The sequence below is a fragment of the Carcharhinus amblyrhynchos genome, chromosome 21 (genome assembly GCF_965287045.1).
Source record: "Carcharhinus amblyrhynchos chromosome 21, sCarAmb.v2.hapA, whole genome shotgun sequence".
Lineage (NCBI taxonomy): Eukaryota > Metazoa > Chordata > Chondrichthyes > Carcharhiniformes > Carcharhinidae > Carcharhinus > Carcharhinus amblyrhynchos.
In genome coordinates this window covers 194,261-214,979 of record NC_137344.1, presented here as the reverse complement: position 1 = coordinate 214,979, position 20,719 = coordinate 194,261, and the positions used below count along the sequence as shown (strand labels likewise).

At 44.3% G+C, this 20,719-nt stretch overlaps 1 protein-coding gene across 2 annotated transcripts in view; it reads left to right on the top strand.

Moving 5' to 3' along the window:
* Positions 1 to 20,719, top strand: part of prpsap1 (phosphoribosyl pyrophosphate synthetase-associated protein 1) — a 64,844-nt gene that overhangs the window by 32,366 nt on the left and 11,759 nt on the right. Inside the window, exons 8-10 of one of the 2 annotated variants that reach the window (XM_080209240.1) lie at positions 7,570 to 7,715; positions 8,940 to 8,984; positions 16,807 to 16,877. In XM_080209240.1, coding sequence (XP_080065366.1) covers positions 7,570 to 7,715; positions 8,940 to 8,984; positions 16,807 to 16,877 — 262 coding nt within the window. The remainder of the gene's footprint in view (positions 1 to 7,569; positions 7,716 to 8,939; positions 8,985 to 16,806; positions 16,878 to 20,719) is intronic. The other variant, XM_080209241.1, reaches the window with a different exon arrangement.

Here is a 20,719-nt window from a genome sequence, read left to right as displayed (position 1 = left end):
CTTTAAAGGACCAATGTTTACTTTAGCCACTCTTTTTCATTTTATATATTTGTAGAAAACTTTTGCTATCTGTTTTTATATTCTGAGCTAGTTTACTCTCATAATTCTTCTTACTTTTCTTTATAGCTTTTTTTTTTGTGGCTTTCTGCTGACCTTTAAAGATTTCCCAATCTTCTAGGCTCCTACTAATCCTTGCCATTTTGTATGCATTTTCTTTCAATTTGATACCCTCCTTTATTTTCTTAGGTATCATAGAATCATAGAGTCTCTACAGTGCAGAAGAAGGCCACTCGACCCATCAAGTCTGCACCAACCAGGCCCTAACCCCATAACCCACATATTTACCCTAGCTAGTCCCCCGATACGAAGGGGCAATTTGGCATGGCCAATCCACCTAACCCGCACATCTTTGGAGTGTGGGAGGAAACCGGAGCATTCGGAGGAAACCCACACAGACACAGGGAGAATTGCAAACTCCACGCAGACAGTGACCTAAGGTGGGAATTGAACCCGGGTCCTTGGTGCTGTGAGTGCTAACCACTGTGCTACCCATGTCCATGGCTGACTATCTGGGGGAATGGAATGCCCTGCCTGCTGCAGTTGTAGATGCGCCTAGTTTGGGGGCGTTTAAGAGGTCCGTGGATAGGTTTATGGATGGAAAGGGATTGGTTTAGGTTAGAGGGTCATTGCTTTTTTCTTAATTGGTCGGCGCAACATCGTGGGCCAAGGGCCTGTTCTGCGCTGTAATGTTCTATGTTCTATCTCTTTTTCTACAGTCCTTCCTTATCGCTGGTATAGACTTTTGCTGAGCACTGTGAACGATCGCTTTGAAAGTCCTCCACTGTTCCTCAATTGTCCCACCATAAAGTTTTTGCTCCTAGTCTACCTTAGCCAACTCTTCCCTCATCCCACTGTAGTCTCCTTTGTTTAAGCACAAGACACTGGTATTGGATTTTACCTTCTCACGCTCCATCTGTATTTTAAATTCAACCATACTGTGATCGCTTCTTCCAAGAGGATCCCTAACTGCAAGATCATTAATTATTCCTGTCTTATTACACTGGAACAGATCTAGGATAGCTTGCTCCCTTGTCGGTTCCATTACATACTGTTCAAGGAAGCTATAGCGGATACATTCTATGAACTCCTCCTCAAAGCTGCCTTGATCGACTTGGTTTGACCAATTGATATGTAGATTAAAATCCCCCATGATAATTACTGTGCCATTTTTACATGCGTCGGTTATTTCTCTGTTTATTTCTCACCTCACCTGATGTCATTATTTGGTTGTTAATCTGTTTGCCTTGTAAGTTCAAAGCACCAGGAGAGTTTGCTGCTCTTTATTCAAGTAATGTCTTCCACTGAATCAAAATGATAGATGGATATGGACCCAGTTTAACTTCCCCTTCACAATGGTGCGCTGGCATGAATATTACACTGAACATGTGTAGTGGAGTTTGAAATAATTCTCTTTCTGACATGGTGTTGGGAAGTAGCTTGATCCAAACTGCAAGTTCAAAGAGACATCTGTAAGTTGAGGCACCAGCCTCTATGGATAAGCCCTCGGTTAATGTGTGATGTCTGGTATTGGAGGGTGTCATCAAGCATAAACAATTTTGGAATGTGATTTTGTATATTACCAAGTGGTATCCCTTTGCTGTTGTCTGGCTGCAATGTTTTTACTGTAGCAAATAAACTAAAACAGTACAAAAATAGGTGGAGTTGTGGATAGCGTAGAAGGTTGTCAAAGGATACAGCAAGATATATATCAGTTGCAGACACGGGTGGAGAAATGGCAGATAGTGTTTAATCTAGGCAGGTGTGAGGTGCTACACTTTGGGATGTTAAGGGTAAATATATAGTTACTGGTAGGACCCTGCTCAGCAGTGATGTACAGAAGGATCTTGGAGTTCAAATTCATAGATCTCTGAAAGTGACCACACAAGTACAAAGAACAACACAGCATGGGAAACGGCCCTTCGGCCCAATGAGCCTGCACCACCATCTTAACAATGTGCTTTTCCTCCTCCACCCTTGACCCATGTCTATGCTTATGGTACCCCCATTGGAAACCAGATTAAGGGGAGAATAATTTAGGGACAATTTGTTACACCAATCAGCCTAAGAGCACATCTTTGGGGTGTGGGAGGTAACTGGAGCACCTGAGGAAACCCATGCAACCACAGGGAGAATGCGCAAACTCCCACAGACACTGGCCCAAATCCATGTATCTGCACAGCAAACAGTGATAGTCACTGAACTGTCGTGGTGCCCATCTGCTGGTCCAGTTTTAAACGTACACAAACAATGCGAAGTACTAGGCTACTTGCGAAACATCCAAGAGCAGCCCGCGCACGACCCACCGTGTGTATGCCCCTCATTAGACAACAAGGTGGACTGACGCACCTGTGGAGTAAAAGAGAAAAACATCAGCACATGATTTCCAGGAACGTCCCGAGGCTCTGATCCTTATTTAAAACAGTCTCCTATAACCCTCCATCCATATTTCGCTCATGTGTCTAAGCAAACCTTAAACAAATAGGGTGGTAAAGAAGGCCAATGGAATGCTTGCTTTTATTGGCTAGGGCAGGATGTTATGTTGCAGTTTTGTAAAACTTTGGTTAGGCTGCACTTTGAATATTGTGTTCAATTCTGGTCGCCGCATCACAGGAAGGATGTGGAGGCTTTGGAGAGGATGCAGAAGAAGTTTACCAAGATGCTGCCTGGATTAGAGGATATGGGCTATAAAGAGAGGCTGGACAAACTAGGGTTGTGTTCTCTGGAACAACGGAGGCTAAGGGGAGACCTGATAGAAATCTGTAAAATCATGAGAGGCATAGATAAGGTTGACAGTCAGAATCTTTTCCCCAGAGTTGAAATGTCTGATACTAAGGGAGATGCACTTAAGGGGGGAGAAGTTCAAAGGAGATGTGAGGGGCAAGGTTTTTAAACAGAGTGGTGGATATCTGGACCGCGCTGCCAGGGGTGATGGTGGAGGCAGATACGATAGGGGCATTTAAGGGGCTTTTAGATAAGCACACGAATATGCAAGGAATAGAGGAATATGAATCAAGGCAGACGGAAGTTTAATTTGCAGTCATGTACGGCACAACGTGTGTCAAAGGGTATATTCCTGTGATGTTCTGTTCTCTGTAGAAATATAGAAACTAGAAGCAGGAGTAGGCCATTCAGCCCTTCGAGCCTGCTTCACCATTCATTTTGATCATGGCTGATCATCAAATTCAATATCCTGATTTTTTTTCCCCCTTTCTCCCCCATATCGCTTGATCATTTTAGCACCAAGAGCTATATCTAATTTCTTAAAATCTCTCAACATTTTGGCCTCAACTACTTTCTGTGGTAGTGAATTCCACACATTCACCACCCTCTGGTGAAGAAACTGCTCCTCACCTCAGTTCTAAAAGGTTTACCCCTTATCCTCAAACTATAACCCCTAGTTCTGGACTCTGCCACAATTGGGAACATTCTTTCTGAATCTACCCAGTCTAACCCTGTTAGAATTTTATAAGTTTCTGAGATCCCCTCTCAGTTTTCTAAACTCCAGTGAATATAATCCTAATCGACTCAGTCTCTCCTCATATGACAGACCTGCCATCCCAGGAATCAGCCTGGTAAACCCTCGCTGCACTTCCTCTATAGCAAGAACACTCTTCCTTAGATAAGAAGACCAAAACTGCACACAATACTCTAGGTGTGGCCTCACCAATACCCTATCCAATTGCAGCAAAACATCCCTATCCCTATACTCAAATCCTTTAGCTATGAAGGCCAACATACCATTTGCCTTCTTTACTGCCTGCTGTGTCTGTGCGCTTACTTTCAGCAACAGATGCACGAGGACTCCAAATTCTCGTAGAGTATCCACCTCTCTCAATTTACACCCATTCAAATAATAATCTGTTTTCCTATTATTGCTATTAAAGTGGATAACCTCATATTTATCCACATTACACTGGATCTGCCATGCAGATACTCACACACTCAGCCTGTCCAGATCACACTGAAGCATCTCTGCATCCTCCTCACAGCTCACCCTCCCACCCAACTTTGTATCATCTGCAAATTTGGAGATAATACATTTAGTTCCCTCTCCCAAATCATTAATATATAATGTGAATAATTGGGTCCCAGCACAGATCCCTGTGAAACTCCACTAGTCACTGACTGCCAATCAGAAAAAGACCCATTTATGCCAACTCTTTGCTTCCTATCTGTTAATTAGTTTTATCCATCTCAAAACATTACCTGCCATCCCATGTGCTTTAACATTGTATAGTTGTGTGTTATGTGAGACCTTGTTGAAAGCCTTCTGAAAGTCTAAATAAACCACATCCACTGGTTCTCCTCAGTCAACTCTACTAGTTACATCCTCAAAAAATTACAGTAGATTCGTCAAGCATGATTTCCCTTTCATTCTATGGTCTAAAAGCAACATTGACAAAACACTATTTTGTTGGCAACTTATACTATAAACTACAGAAAGTAAAGTCCCCATTTAACTTTTAACATAACCATAACAGGAATTTTTTGGTTATGCTTTATTTAGGGTGGCAGAGTGGTTTGCACTACTGCCTCACAGCACCAGGGACCTGGGTTCGGTTCCCGGCTTGGGTTACCGTCCATGTGGAGTTTACACATTTTCCCCATGTCTGTGTGGGTTTCCTCCACGTGCTCTGATTTCTTCCCACGGTCCAAAGATGTGCGGGTTAGGTTGATTGGCCATGCTAAATTGATCCTTAATGTCCGGTGATGCGTAGGTTAGAGGGATAAATATGTGGGTTACCGGGGTACGGTGTGGGTGGAATTGTTGTCGGTGCAGACCCAATGGGCTGAATGGCCTCCTTTTGCACTGTAGGGATTCTATGATTTTATACTGTCCCTTAAGCAGATGCTGCATTCTCATAGAACCTGGACTAGTTTCCTCCTCCTTTTCCCAAATGGGTAATTTCTAATCACAGAATTATCAGGCCCTGGGGATTTCTCTGCTTTCAACACCATCAACTTTCCCAGCAACATTTCTATTCTAATATTCAGGCTTTTGTTGAATTAAATTCAGAGCAAATTGCATGACCCCCCCCCCCCCCTCCCCCTCCCCCCAATCCAGCTTTCATTTCAAAGAAATGGCCCTAAACACAACACTTTGTATTTGTAACAATATTAGAATTAGTTTGATGAATATAAACCATTCTGCAAGTTTATTAATGTTTTCCTGTATTTTGTTCCAAATTTGGCAGTGTCAAAAGATTTAAAATTGGATTTCAGATTCCTGAGTTCCAATTTTTCTATAAGTGGGGAAGAGTAGCAGTGAACCCTGTGGGACACCTCACCAACCACCTGAGGAACTAGACTGAAGCTTTCACCCTGTTTTTATTTTGCTATCAATTGGTATTCATTCTGCTGCATTTGACATAAGAACAGTATAGCACAGGAACAGGCCCTTCAGCCCAACAAGCCTGTGACACGTGATGTCTTTCTAAACTACAAACCTTTTGTGTCTATGTAGTCTGCATGTCTCTATTCTCTGCCTATTAATTTATATGTCAAGCCTCTTAAACATTGGTGTTGTATTTTGCTGGGTTTGTTAGCTCCCATTCGGAAATGACCATTTCCAGCAATTACCAAGTCAGTGGGTTTTGCATCAAAACTGAGTGGTAGTAATGGGAATAATCACTCTAAAAGTAACAGAGGAACACACCTGGAATAAATAAAAGCATTAAGGTTGAAAGGAAACGAACAAAGATTTTGATTAAGTATTTTGAAGGGGTAACCAAGAAGGTAGATGAGGGCTGTGCAGTTGATGTTGTCTACATTGACTTTAGCAAGGCCTTTGACGAGGTACCACATGGTAGGTTGTTGCATAAGGTTAAATCTCATGGGATCCAGCGTGAGGTATCTAAATGGATACAAAATTGGCTTCCTGACAGAAGCCAGAGGATTGTTTTTCAAACTGGAGGCCTGTGACCAGTGGTGTCCCTCAGGGATCAGTGCTGGGTCCACTATTATTTGTCATTTATATTAATAATTTGGATGAGAATTTGAAGTATGGTTCATAAGTTTGCAGATGACACCAACATTGGTGGCATAGTGAAGAAGTTAACTGGGATTGCAATGGGATCTTGATCAATTGGACCAGTGGGCTGATGAATGACAGATGGAGTTTAACTTAGATAAATGCGAAGTGATGCATTTTGGTAGATTGAACCAAGACAGGACTTAGTTAATGGTAGGGCACTGGGGAGAGTTACGGAACAAAGAGATTTAGGGGTACAGGTTCATAGCTCCTTGAAAGTGGAGTCACAGATGGACAGAGTGGTGAAGAATGCATTCGGCATGCTTGGTTTCATTGATCAGAACATTGAATACAGGAATTGGGATGCCTTGTTGAGGTTGTACAAGACATTGGTAAGGCCACACTTGGAATACTGTTCTGGTCACCCTATTATGGAAAGGATATTATTAAACTAGAAAGAGTGCAGAAGAGATTTACTAGGATGCTACCAGGACTTGATGGATTGAGTTATAAGGAGAGGCTGGATAGACTGGGATTCTTTTCCCTGGAGTTTATTAATGTCACAAGTAGGCTTACGTGAAGTTATTGTGAAAATCCCCTGGTTGCCACGTTCCGGCACCTGTTCGGGTGCACTGAGGGAGAATTTAGCATGGCCAGCGTACCTAATCAGCACATCTTTCGGACTGTGGGAGGAAACCAGAGCACGCGGAAGAAACCCACGCAGACACGGGGAGAACCTGCAAACTCCACATAGACTGTGACCTGAGCCGGGAGTTGAACCCGGGTCCCTGGTGCTGTGAGGCAGTAGTGCTAACCGCTGTGCCACCGTGCTGCCCAGTAGGAGGCTTGGGGTGATCTTCTCGAGGTCTATAAAATAATGAGGGTTATAGATCAGCGAGATAGTCAATATCTTTTCCCAAAGGTCGGGGTGTGTAAAATTAGAGGGCGTAGGTTTAAGGGGAAAGGTTTGAAAGGGGACAGAGGGGCAATTTTTTAATCAGAGAATGGTGAGTGTCTGGAACAAGCTGCCAGAGGTAGTAATAGAGGTGGGTACAATTTTGTCTTTTAAAAAACGTTTAGACAGTTACATGGGTACAATGCGTACTAGAGGGATATGGGCCAAATGCGGGCAATTGGGACTGGCTTATTGGTTAAAAACTGAGCAGTATGGACAAGCTGGGCTGAAGGACCTGTTTTCATGCTGATTATTTAAGACACACATTGCATTTCAAGGCTGGTATCATAAAATTGTCCAGGGATCCAAGGCAGCATCGTGGCTGCATCTGGGATGCTGCTGATGTTTCTCACACACCCATTCTGTCAGTGACTTTGTGAGTGAATAGTCAGGAGTATATTTCACACAATCAAAGTGGCATATTATAACATAATTGCTTACTTCTCAACATCAGTCTCTGTTGCAGTTCAAGATACTTTTCATGTTCAGAATCAGCAGGCATGCACTTTAAGCCAGGTACATTTTGTGAAAGAGAAGAATAATTTTGACATGCTCCTTTCTGTTTGACACCCATTTGTTGCAGAGCGCAGTCTTACGCAGAGAGATTACGACTGGGACTGGCAGTAATCCACGGAGAGGCCCAGTATGCAGAATATGATATGGTGGATGGTCGTCACTCACCGCCAGCTGTGAAGAACACAACAATACATTCTGGTCTGGAGTTACCATGTAAGAAATGTACTGGGATGCAGTTCCTTGGCTTTGTGGCTGTTTCAAGTGTCCATAAAACCTCAGACATCGAATGTACTGAATCTGGCAGCTTTCCTAGTGGTGGGGGGATAAGTTACTGGCTTGGCAGCCTGTACTTGTATAAGAATGGCAGTCATGTTTTTTGCTAATACTTGGAATTTTGCACAGTTTGAAAACGAAACTCACAGCTGCTGCTATATGACCTTTAATGCAGGGAGCTGCAACATGAATACCTATTGCTCTGATTCATTGTAACTGGTTCCAACCTAGTTTGTCTTTTTGTTCCATCAGCTGTTCCCATATAAAGTCCTATATACTATCTCTCCTTCCCAAACTCCATTCCCTTCACTGAATGTACTAACGATTGTGCCATTGTTGTGTACTGCGTTTGTATGAGAAAGCAAGCACACAATCACATCTCTAAGTTACTCATTGACTCTCCCTCGCTCGCTCAAACACACAGGCTCCCTCAGCACACAGTAACTCTCTTTCTGTCCTACCCACTCCCCTTCTCTCACCCAGGCCCTCCACTCTCCCTCGCGTGCACCACCTCCTGCTCTCTCTCTGTGTCTCTGTCTCTTGCCCTCTTGGTCTCCCTCCTCAGCCCCTCTATGCCACCTGCTGCCATTCGCCACCCCCCCCACCACCACCACCGTGTTGCCCCCTCAGCTCCCTACCTTGTCCCCTCTGTGTAGCCCCCTGTCTTTCACCCCTGGCGTGCGCATGTGTGCGCCCCCCCCCCGCTGTTTGTATGTGTGTCTCTGTGCTGTGCAATATGACCACATCCAAGGAATGAAATCTGGAATCTTAACTCTGAACCGGTTAAGCCAGTGAAGATGCTTGTGCACATGGTGAATTGAGTTATGCAAGTTTCCCCAAGCTGCTTTGTGTATGGGAAGGTTGGCAGCTGACAGCAGTGACTGCTGACTTCACTTTCAGCATAGCTGCGGTTTAATTCCAGGAAATTGAGGTGAAAATGGCATCTCCTTCAGCTGACACAGCTGCTGGGTTGTGACCTCAGCCTGGTGGTTTGAAATTACAAAATATGTGAGATGGGAGTGGAATTTAATGGCACTCTCATTCACTGGTTTACAGATTGTCTCTGTATGACATCATTGCTTTTAGTCCTTCAGATTGTGTTGTATTGTAACTTTGTTTTGTTTTATTAATTTATGTTCTGCCTTTGTGCGTTTGTGCTTTTAGCTGTACATAGGCTGCAAGTTCCGTTTCCTGGCATTGAGCTTCCAAGTACGAGTATAATTCTTCCATTTTAACTTTGTGACGAGGCCTGGTTCTGGGATCCACAGGGCTGTTTGTGATTCGCAGCTTTTTATCTGCATGTGTGAATGGACAATTGACCGTGGAGGGGCTTTGAGTGTCAGACTGAAGAATGAATGAAGCAGAATTTCTCTCTTTTTTTTTCTAAATGTATGGAAGGACCATAGTGTGGAGTGTCCTGTTAATCAAATGGGAAATTCTCTTTTCTTAAAAAAAAATTAAGCATATCCTTCAGCAGTTTTGGCATGCTTGTAGTCATGTTCAAAAATGCAAATACAAAAGGAATGAAATTTGAGGATGTTGTTCTGAGTACATCTGTAAAGGGGGAAAAGAGGTCATGCTTCTGTTTTGGGTCATTGGTATCAGTCTGGTAACAGTACTGCCCAAGACAAACCAATCCAATCCGTCTGAAAATAGTTGGGTGTGAGATTTAGTCTTTGCAAGTAGATGGGAACTAACAAAGGAATCTCTTGTCCTTAAAACCCTTCAAGCTCTCGGTCTAGATGTCGGCTGTTTTTTTTACTGATTTGCCTCCAGTGCATTTCCAATATTCTCTGACATCATTTGAGGTCTTTGTTTTTAGAGCAAGCTTTTCAACCCCACCTTTCCTCTTCCTCCTCCTCCTCCTCCAGAGACCAGGCTCAAAGAGGGCATTAGCGACCGTGGACCTCCATTGATTGGTCATGATTGTGCTTGGCAATGTACAGCAGCGGTTTGCTGTTGCCTTCTGTATAGCTGACCAGTAATCTCTCCTGTTCTTATCGCCTGCCATCAGGCTTATTGGGAAAATTTACAGTCTGATAATCAGCCTCTTCAGCCCCGTTATGAACGCGCTTTCCATAGCTGATAGAACATAACAGCACAATACAGGCCCTTCGGCCCTCGATGTTGCATCGATCTGTGAAGCCCATCTAACCTACACTATTCCAATATCATCCATATGTTTATCCAATGACCATTTAAATGCCCTTAACATTGGTGAATCCACTACTGTTCCAGGTGGGGCATTCCACGCTCTTACTACTGAGTAAAGAATATACTTCTGACATCCGTCCTATATCTATCACCCCTCAATTTAAAGCTATGTCCCCTCGTGCTAGCCATCACCATCCGAGGAAAAAGGCTCTCACTGTCCACCCTATCTAATCCTCTGATCATCTTGTATGCTTCTATTAAGTCACTATTAACCTCCTCCTCTAACGAAAACAGCCTCAAGTTCCTCAGCCTTTCCTCATAAGACCTTCCCACCATACCAGGAAACATCCTGGCAAATCTCCTCTGCACCCTTTCTAATGCTTCCACATCCTTCCTGTAATGCGGCGACCAGAACTGTACGCAATACTCCAAGTGCGGCCGCACCAGAGTTTTGTACAGTTGAAACATGACCTCATGGCTCCAAAACTCAATCCCTCTACCAATAAAAGCTAACACACCGTATGCCTTCTTAACAACCCTATCAACCTGGGTGCCAACTTTCAGGGATCTATGCACATGGACACCGAGATCTCTCTGCTCATCCACGCTACCAGGTAGCTTACCACTAGCCCAGTACTCTGTATTCCTGTTACTCCTTCCAAAGTGAATCACTTCACACTTTTCTGCATTAAACTTCATTTGCCACCTCTCAGCCCAGCTCTGCAGCTTATCTATGTCCCTCTGTAACCTGCAACATCCATCCTCACTGTCCACAACTCCACCGACTTTAGTGTCATCCGCAAATTTACTAATCCATCCTTCTACACGCTCATCCAGATCGTTTATAAAAATGACAAACAGCAGTGGCCCCAAAACAGATCCTAGTGATACACCACTAGTAACTGAACTCCAGGATGAACATTTCCCATCAACCACCACCCTCTGTCTTCTTACAGCTAACCAGTTTCTGATCCAAACCGCTAAATCACCCTCAATCCCGTGCCTCTATATTTTCTGTAATAGCTTACCATGGGGAACCTTATCAAACGCTTTACTGAAATCCATATACACTACATCAACTGCTTTACTCTCATCCACCTCTTTGGTCACCTTTTCAAAAAACCCGATAAGGTTTGTGAGGCACAACCTACTCTTCATAAAGCCATGTTGACTATCCCTAATCAAATTATTTCTCCCTGGATGATTATAAATCCTATCTCTTATAATCCTTTACAAAACTTTGCCCACAACGGAAGTAAGGCTCACTGGTCTATAATTCCCAGGGTTGTCTCTACTCCCCTTCTTGAACAAGGGGACAACATTTGCTATCTTCGAGTCTTCTGACACTATTTCTGTCGACAATGACTGACCTAAAGATCAAAGCCAAAGACACTGCAATCTTCTCCATAGCTTCCAAGAGAATCCTAGGATAAATCACATCCGGCCCAGGGGACTTATCTATTTTCACACTTTCCAGAATTGCTAAGACTTCCTCCTTATGAACCTCAATCCTGTCTAGTCTAATAGTCTGTATCTCAGTATTCTCCTCGAGAACATTGTCTTTTTCCTGCGTGAATACTGACGAAAAATATTCATTTAGCACCTCTCCTACCTCTTTGGACTCCGCGCACAACTTCCCACAACTGTCCTTGACTGGCCCTAATCTTACCCTAGTCATTCTTTTATTCCTGACATACCTGTAGGAAGCTTTAGGGTTTTCCTTGATCCTACCTGCCAAAGGCTTCTCATGTCCTCTCCTGGCTCCTCTTAGCTCTCTCTTTAGGTCCTTTCTGGCTAACTTGTAATTCTCAAGCGCCCTAACTGAGCTTTCACGTCTCATCTTGATATAAGTCTCCTCCTTTCTCTTCACAAAAGATTCAACTTCTTCAGTAAACCATGGTTCCTTCGCTCGATCACTTCCTCCCTGCCTGACAGGTACATACTTATCAAGGACTCGCAGTAGCTGTTCCTTGAACAAGCTCCACATTTCAATTGTGCCCATCCCCTGCATCCTAAATCTCACCCAATCGCATCATAATTTCTTTTCCCTCAGCTATAACTCTTGCCCTGCGGTTTATACCTATCCCTTCCCATCGCTAAGGTAAACGTAACTGTATTGTGGTCACTATCACCAAAGTGCTCACCTACCTCCAAGTCTAACACCTGGTCTGGTTCATTACCCAGTACCAAATCCAATGTGGCCTCGCCTCTTGTTGGCCTATCTGCATACTGTGTCAGGAAACCCTCCTGCACACATTGGACAAAAACTGACCCATGTAAAATACTCCAACTATAGCGTTTTCAGTCAATATTTGTCAAGTTAAAGTCCCCCATAACAACTACCCCGTTACTTTTGCTCCTATCCAGAATCATCTTTGCAATCCTTTCCTCTACATCTCTGGAACTTTTCGGAGGCCTATAGAAATCTCCCAATCAGATAACCTCCTTTCCTGTTTCTAACCTCAGCCCATACTACCTCAGTACGAGTCCTTATCAAACCTCCTTTCTGCCACTGTAATACTGTCCCTGATTAACAATGCCACACCACCGCCTCTGCTCTGACTGAAACCTGGAACCTGCAACAACCATTCCTGTCCTTGCGCTATCCATGTCTCTGAAATGGCCACAACATCGAAGTCCCAGGTACCAATCCAGGCTGCAAGTTCACACACCTTATTCCATATGCTGACATCTCAAACCACCTTCCTGCCCACCAGTGCACTTCTGTGGCCTTGAAACCTTATTCATGACCTCACTACTCTCAACCTCCTGTACACTGGAGCTACAATTCAGGTTCCCATCCCCCTGCTGAATTAGTTTAAACCCTTCCGAAGAGCATTAGCAAATCACCCCCCCAGGATATTGGTACCCCTCTGGTTCAGATGTAGACCATCCCATTTGTAGAACATAGAACATAGAACATTACAGCGCAGAACAGGCCCTTCGGCCCACGATGTTGCGCCGACCAGCTTTTTAAAAAAAAACACTAACCCACTAATCTGAACCAATCCCATTTCATCCATAAACCTATCCACGGATCTCTTAAACGCCCCCAAACTAGGCGCATTTACAACTGCAGCTGGCAGGGCATTCCAGTCCCTCACCACCCTCTGGGTAAAGAACCTACCCCTGACATCAGTCCTATAACTACCCCGCCTTAATTTAAAGCCGCGCCCCCTCGTGCTAGCTTTCTCCATCCTAGGAAAAAGGCTATCACTATCCACCCTGTCTAAACCTCTAATCATCTTATATGTTTCAATAAGGTCCCCTCTTAGCCGCCTTCTTTCCAGCGAAAACAACCCCAAATCTCTCAGTCTCTCCTCATAGGATCTCCCCTCCATACCAGGCAACATCCTGGTAAACCTCCTCTGCACCCTCTCCAAAGCCTCTACATCCTTCCTGTAATGTGGGGACCAGAACTGCACACAATACTCCAAGTGCGGCCGCACCAGAGTTGTGTACAGTTGCATCATGACGCTGCGACTCCTAAATTCAATCCCCCTACCAATAAACGCCAAGACACCGTATGCCGCCTTAACAACCTTATCTACTTGATTCCCAACTTTCAGGGATCTATGTACACATACACCTAGATCCCTCTGCTCCTCCACACTATTCTAAGTCCTCCCGTTAGCCCTATACTCAACACATCTGTTATTCCTACCGAAATGAATTACCTCACACTTCTCCACATTAAACTCCATCCGCCACCTCTCGGCCCAGCTCTGCAACCTTTCTAAGTCAGCCTGCAAACTATGACACCCTTCCTCACAATCTACCACACCTCCGACTTTGGTGTCATCAGCAAACTTACTAATCCACCCAACTATACCCTCATCCAGATCATTAATAAAAATTACAAACAGCAGTGGCCCCAAAACAGATCCCTGAGGCACACCACTCGTAACCGAACTCCATGATGAATATTTACCATCAACCACCACCCTCTGTCTCCTATCTGCTAGCCAATTTCTGATCCAATTACCTAGATCACCCCCAATCCCATACATCTGCATTTTCTGCAGAAGCCTACCATGGTGAACCTTATCAAACGCCTTACTAAAATCCATATACACCACGTCAACTGCCTTACCCCTATCCACCTCTTTGGTCACTTTCTCAAAGAACTCGATAAGGTTAGTAAGGCACGACCTACCCGCTACAAAACCATGCTGACTGTCTCTAATCAATTCATTACTCTCCAAATAACTATAAATCCTGTCTCTAATAATCCTTTCCAAAACCTTACCCACCACAGAAGTAAGACTCACCGGTCTATAATTCCCAGGGAAGTCTCTGCTCCCCTTCTTAAACAATGGGACAACATTTGCTGTCCTCCAATCTTCCGGTACTATACCAGAGACCAACGACGACCTGAAGATCAGAGCCAGAGGCTCCGCAATCACCTCTCTTGCCTCCCAGAGAATCCTAGGGTAAATCCCATCCGGACCAGGGGACTTATCTATTTTCAAACCCTCTAGAATATCCAGCACATCCCCCGTATCAATTGCAATACTATCTATTTTACACCCCTGCACCCCAGTGTCCTCCTCAGCTACATTCATGTCCCCTTGCGTGAACACCGAAGAGAAATATTGGTTCAACGCCTCTCCAATCTCCTCCGGTTCCACACACAGCTTCCCTCTACTGTCTGTAACTGGCCCTAATCTTGCCCTAACCAACCTTCTGTTCTTGACATACCTGTAAAACGCCTTAGGGTTCTCCTTAATCCTATCAGCCAAAGTCATCTCATGTCCTCTTTTAGCCCTTCTTAACTCCCTCTTCAACTCCCTCCTAGCCAATCTAAAACTTTCTAATGCACTACCTAGAGGTCCCACCTACCCCAGAATGAGCCCCAATTATCCAGGTATCTGAATCCCTCCCTCCTGCACCATCCCTGTAGGGATGTGGGACTGAACCCAGAGCTTCTGGCACAGAGATAGGGACACTACCCTCTGCCACAAGACCTAAAATCCCATCTTTGGGTTACTTAAATGTTGAATGAATCTAACCTCTTGAGAGATATTGTTTCCCTGGGAAACAGAGTCCAATGCAGCCAAGGGTTTTAGTAGTAAATCTTTACAACTTGGTGGAATTTGTAACCTTTGCATAAATGTAAAGATGAAAATCCCGAGCAATACTGTTCCTTAACTAGAACACTATGCTCTTGCATTTCTCCATTCTGTATGTCACTGTAAATCTATTAGACCTGGAGTAGCTTGAGATTGTAGAGTAGGGACTCTAAAAATTTGATTTTCAAACACTGGGGTTTCTGAGACAATGTCAGATTTTGGGTTTGTTTTTTGACTCGTTGGGCTGATGTTTCTGGTGATGTTTGAGTTTGTTTCCTTTGGGCAGCAGTTAGGATGGGGATAACCAGGAATGTGCTAATGGTTAAGGGGTTCCCTGAAATGGGAGTATTTGAAAACATCTGCAGTAATGGCGAGAGTTTACTCTGACCTGTGGTCTTTTACACACATTTTGTTCTGCTTTCCTGGTGCTGTGATTAGCCATGTATTGCATGTTTCAAATACTGTGCAGGACTGGACCATTCTGCTTCCATAGCTGTTCTCTGTGATATTTCACCAGTCGTATCCAAGGAGAAGGAAAATTAATGCAAGTGTTTTCAGAAGTACAGGACACAGGGGTTCAGCTTTGGAAAAGGATGGGGATTAGTACAGGGACCCCATATCCATCAAACCTTTCCAGTGCCGCACAGTTTCAAAACTCATTCATACAAACCTGGCATGTTCTGGTGAAACATTGGGTAGATCAGAGCTCTCCATTGTGCTTGGGTTTGTAGTAATGAAGTTTGATCATTGCAAACACCACACACAGCAAACACTGGAGCATTCCTTCAGAGTGATTGCTGAGTGTTGTATGTTTGGCTTTTGTTAGGTGGTGAGAGCTTTTGGGAAATTGGAACTGGTTTCTTTGCATTTGTGGCAGGTAAACAATGAGTGAGGTGGCTGGAGAGTCAGCAGGGAAACCAAAACCCTCAGTTATCAGTGTTTGAAAAAGCCTTCCAGCTTCTCTTGTTTCTCATTGTGAGTGCATTGGGTGCTGTTGGAATAAAGGAACCTTCACTCTGCCGTGTGTGAATGCATGCTGTGAATACAGGAGCTGAATAAAATGCACATTCTGCAACAGGGTGGTACACTCTGGGTCCCACACTAGTGCTGTCAGACCTTCCTTTCCAGCCTGGGCATATCAGTCCAACATTTATCAAGGGTATGACTTGATTGGGAATTATTGGGGCCGTAGCCATTTTTGACCCTGGTTTTCCAACAACTGATTGCTCTGAAATTTGGGACTGTGACACATGAGGTGCTCTTTCTGTATCTCTGCTCAGTTTACAGCTTTGCCTTTCATTTTTATAAAACTGAATATTTTATGTCACCGTTGCTGTATGCAACACTGAGCAGATTCTATCATGTAGCATCAGAAAGAAAAGGCACACATCTTAATGATGAGGCAGTGCAAAGTCTTGATGTGCCTAGCCCTACGCTTCTGCTGGCTGCAGTGCTACAAAGATGTGGAGGCAAGACACAAACCCAGCTCCAAACATTGGAATTGTCAAGTATTCAAGAAAAATTGAAATGTGCTTTGGGTTAAGACACAACTGGGAAGTAGCCAATCCCTTTGCTAATTGACAAACTAACTGAAACCTTTTCCCCCTCCAGCTCTGCTGCATGTCAATCATTTCTATAAACTGCATTGTACATCATCCTCTCAGAGAATTGATCAAATGGTGTCTATTAGATGTTGCCTGTGTGGAATGTGCCTTTTGTTTCACTCCCAGAGAGGAGGTCAGAAGAGAACTTTTTTGGCCTCAGTATGCGTGATATAAATAACCTGTCTCTTTCCCATTGTGCAGTGATGATGCCAAAAGAGAAGCCACCCATCACTGTAGTTGGAGATGTTGGTGGACGAATCGCCATCATTGTGGTAAGAATGAAATTGTATAAAGTTGTTGTTAATTGCTAGCAATTTAAGGCAGCTTGTGATTGATTGATTGGGTAGTTTCATTATCTGTTTTGTATGTGAAACAGTGATGTAAATATAAAAAACAGGAACAGGCCAATCAGCCCACCAAGTCTGTGCCAACACAGATATTGCTCTAATCTAATATTTTCTTGCCTTTATGTGGTCCATATCCCTCTATTCGCTGCCTATTCGTGTATCTATCCAGTTGCCTCTTGAACATTGTTATAGAAGCTGCTTCCACCACCACCTCCAGCAGCATGTTCCAGGTATTCACCACCCTCTGTGTGAAAAATCTGACCCTCACATCTCTTAAACTTTCCTCCTAGTAGGCTAGATGGCCTACTTCTGCTCCTATTTCTTATGTTCTTACATTCTCCTCTCAGTCTCAACCTACGCCCCTGAGTAATTGACCCTTTGACCCTGGGAAAAAGACTCTGACTATCCACTCTATCCAAGCCTGTCATAATCTTATAAACCTCTATCAGGTCTCTGCTCATCCTCTGACACGCCAATGAAAACAATCCAAGTTTGTTCAACCTTTCTTCATAGTCCGTATCTTCCAAACCAGGCAACATCCTGGGAAACCTCTTCCGCGCCCTTTCCAAAGCATCCACGTCCTGCTGGCAGTGTGGCGACCAAAATTGTACACGGTACTCCAAATGTGGCCTAACCAGAGTCTTATACAGCTGCAACATGATTTTCCAATTCAAAAACACAAAATGCTGGAAAATCTCAGCAGGTTTGACATCTGTGGGGAGAGAATAGAGCCAGTGTTTCTAGTCTAGATGACCTCTCATCAGAGCTGAGAGCAAAGAGAATCAGCGGAGATTTATACGATGAGGGTGGGGGCAAGGAGGAGAGCTGGAATGGAGTAGAAAAACACAGGTGAGAAAGAAGCATGATAAAACGGATGAATAAGATGAAATAAAATAAATGGAAATGGGGTGAAGGTGGAGGGGGGGGGAATTCAGGCTCTGAAGTTGGTGAACTCAGTGTTCAGTCCGGAAGGCTGTGAAGTGACCAGTCGGAAGGTGAGGTGCTGTTCCTCCAGTTTGCATTGGGATTTGCTGGAACATTGCAAAAGGCTCAGGATGGACAGGTGGACAGGAGAGCAGGGTGGTGTTGAAGTGGCAGCGGCAGCAAGGTCTGGGTCCTGCTTGCGGACAGACCGAAGGTGTTCAGCAAAGCGATCACCCAGTCTGCGTTTGGTCTCTGATTTAGAATAGACTGCACTGGCAACAGCGAATGCAATAAACCAGATTGAAGGAGGCACGTGTGAAGCACTGCTTCACCTGCAAGGGGTTTTAGGATGGTGATCAGGGAGGAGGTGAAGGGGCAGGTGTTGCACCTTTTACATCATCCCTCAACCTCCATTGTTCCAGTGAGAACAAACCAAGTTTCTCCAACTTCTTCTCGTAGCTGATACCCTCCATACCAGGCAACATCCTGGTGAATCTTTTCTGTATCCTCTCCAAAGCCTCCACGTCCTTCTGATGGTGTGGCGACCAGAATTAAGCACTATATATTCCAAGCGCAGCCTAACCAAGGTTCTATAAAACTGTAACATGACTTGCCGATTTTTACACTCAGTATCCCAGCCAATGAAGGCAAGCATGCCGTATCCCTTCTTGACTACCTTCTTCACCTGTATTGCCACTTTCAGTGACCTGTGTACCTGTACACCCAGATCCCTCTGCCTATCAATACTCTTAAGGGTTCTGCCATTTACTGTGTATTTCCCATCTGTATTAGATCTTCCAAAATGCGTTATCTCACATTTGTCTGGATTAAACTCCATCTGCCATCTCTCTGCCCAAGTCTCCAACTGATCTATATCCTGCTGTATCTTCTGACAGTCCTCGTCGCTATCTGCAAATCCACCAACCTTTGTGTCGTCCATAAATTTACTAACCAAACCAGTTACATTTTCTTCCAAATCATTTATATATTACAAACAGCAAAGGTCCCAGCACTGAGCCCTGAGGAATGCCACTTGTCACATTTCTCCATTCAGGAACATACCTTTCCATTCTTGCTACTGTCTTCTATGACTGACATGATGTGGAGATGCCGGCGTTGGACTGTAAGTCTGTCAACACCAGGTTAAAGTCCAACAGGTTTATTTGGTAGCAAAAGCCACAAGCTTTCGAAGTGCTGCTCCTTCATCAGGTAAGTGGGAGTTCTGTTCACAAACAGGGCATATAAAGACACAAACTCAATTTACAAAATAATGGTTGGAATGCAAGTCTTTACAAGTAATCAAGTCTTAAAGGTACAGACAGTGTGAGTGGAGAGAGTGCAGCGTATCAGTAAGGATGTCCCAAGGCATGGTACATTGGGGAGTCCATGCAGACGCTACAACAACAGATGAATGAACACTGCTCGACAATCATAACGCAAGAGTGTTCTCTTCCTGTTGGGGAACACTTCAGCAGTCACCGGCATTTAGTCTCTGATCTTCGGCTGAGCGTTCTCCAAGGTGGCCTTCAGGACACACAGCGCAGAGTCGTTGAGCAGAGACTGATAACCAAGTTCCACACACGTGAGGACAGCCTCAACTCGGATCTTGGCTTCATGTCACACTATCTGTAACCCCCGTGACTTGCCTGGGTTTGCAAAATCTCACTAACTGTCCTGAGTGGAGACAATACACATCTCTTTAACCTGTACTTAACCGTCTCTCCACTCATTGTCTGTACTTTTAAAACTTGAGTACCTGTAAAGACTCGCATTCCAACCATTATTTTGTAAATTGAGTTTCTGACTTCATATGCCCAGTTTGTGAACACAACTCCCACTTACCTGATGAAGGAGCAGCGCTCCAAAAGTTAGTGGCTTTTGCTACCAAATTAACCTGGTGTTAGAACATAGAACATTACAGCGCAGAACAGGCCCTTTGGCCCATGATGTTGCGCCGACCAGTTTAAAAAAAAAACAATGACCCTCTAACCTAAACCAAACCCTTTCCATCCATAAACCTATCCACGGATCTCTTAAACGCCCCCAAACTAGGCACATTTACAACTGCAGCAGGCAGGGCATTCCAATCCCTCACCACCCTCTGGGTAAAGAACCTACCCCTGACGTCCGTCCTATAACTACCCCCACCTTAATTTAAAGCCATGCCCCCTCATGCTAGCATTCTCCATCCAAGGAAAAAGGCTATCACTGTCCACCCTATCTAAACCTCTAATCATCTTATATGTTTCAATAAGATCCCCTCTTAGCCGCCTTCTTTCTAATGAAAACAACCCCAAATCTCTCAGTCTCTCCTCATAGGACCTCCCCTCCATACCAGGCAACATCCTGGTAAACCTCCTCTGCACCCTCTCCGAAGCCTCCACATCCTTCCTGTAATGTGGGGACCAGAACTGCACACAATACTCCAAGTGCGGCCGCACCAGAGTTGTGTACAGTTGCAACATGACGCTGCGGCTCCTAAATTCAATCCCCCACCAATAAACGCCAAGACACTGTATGCCCTCTTAACAACCTTATCTACTTGATTCCCAACTTTCAGGGATTTATGTACACATACACCTAGATCCCTCTGTTCATCCACACTATTCAGAGTCCTCCCGTTAGCCCTATACTCGACACATCTGTTATTCCTGCCAAAGTGAATTACCTCACACTTCTCTGCATTAAACTCCATCCGCCACCTCTCGGCCCAGCTCTGCAACCTGTCCAAGTCTCCCTGCAAACTATGACACCCTTCCTCACTATCTACCACACCTCCGACTTTGGTGTCATCAGCAAATTTACTAATCCACCCAACTATACCCTCATCCAGATCATTAATA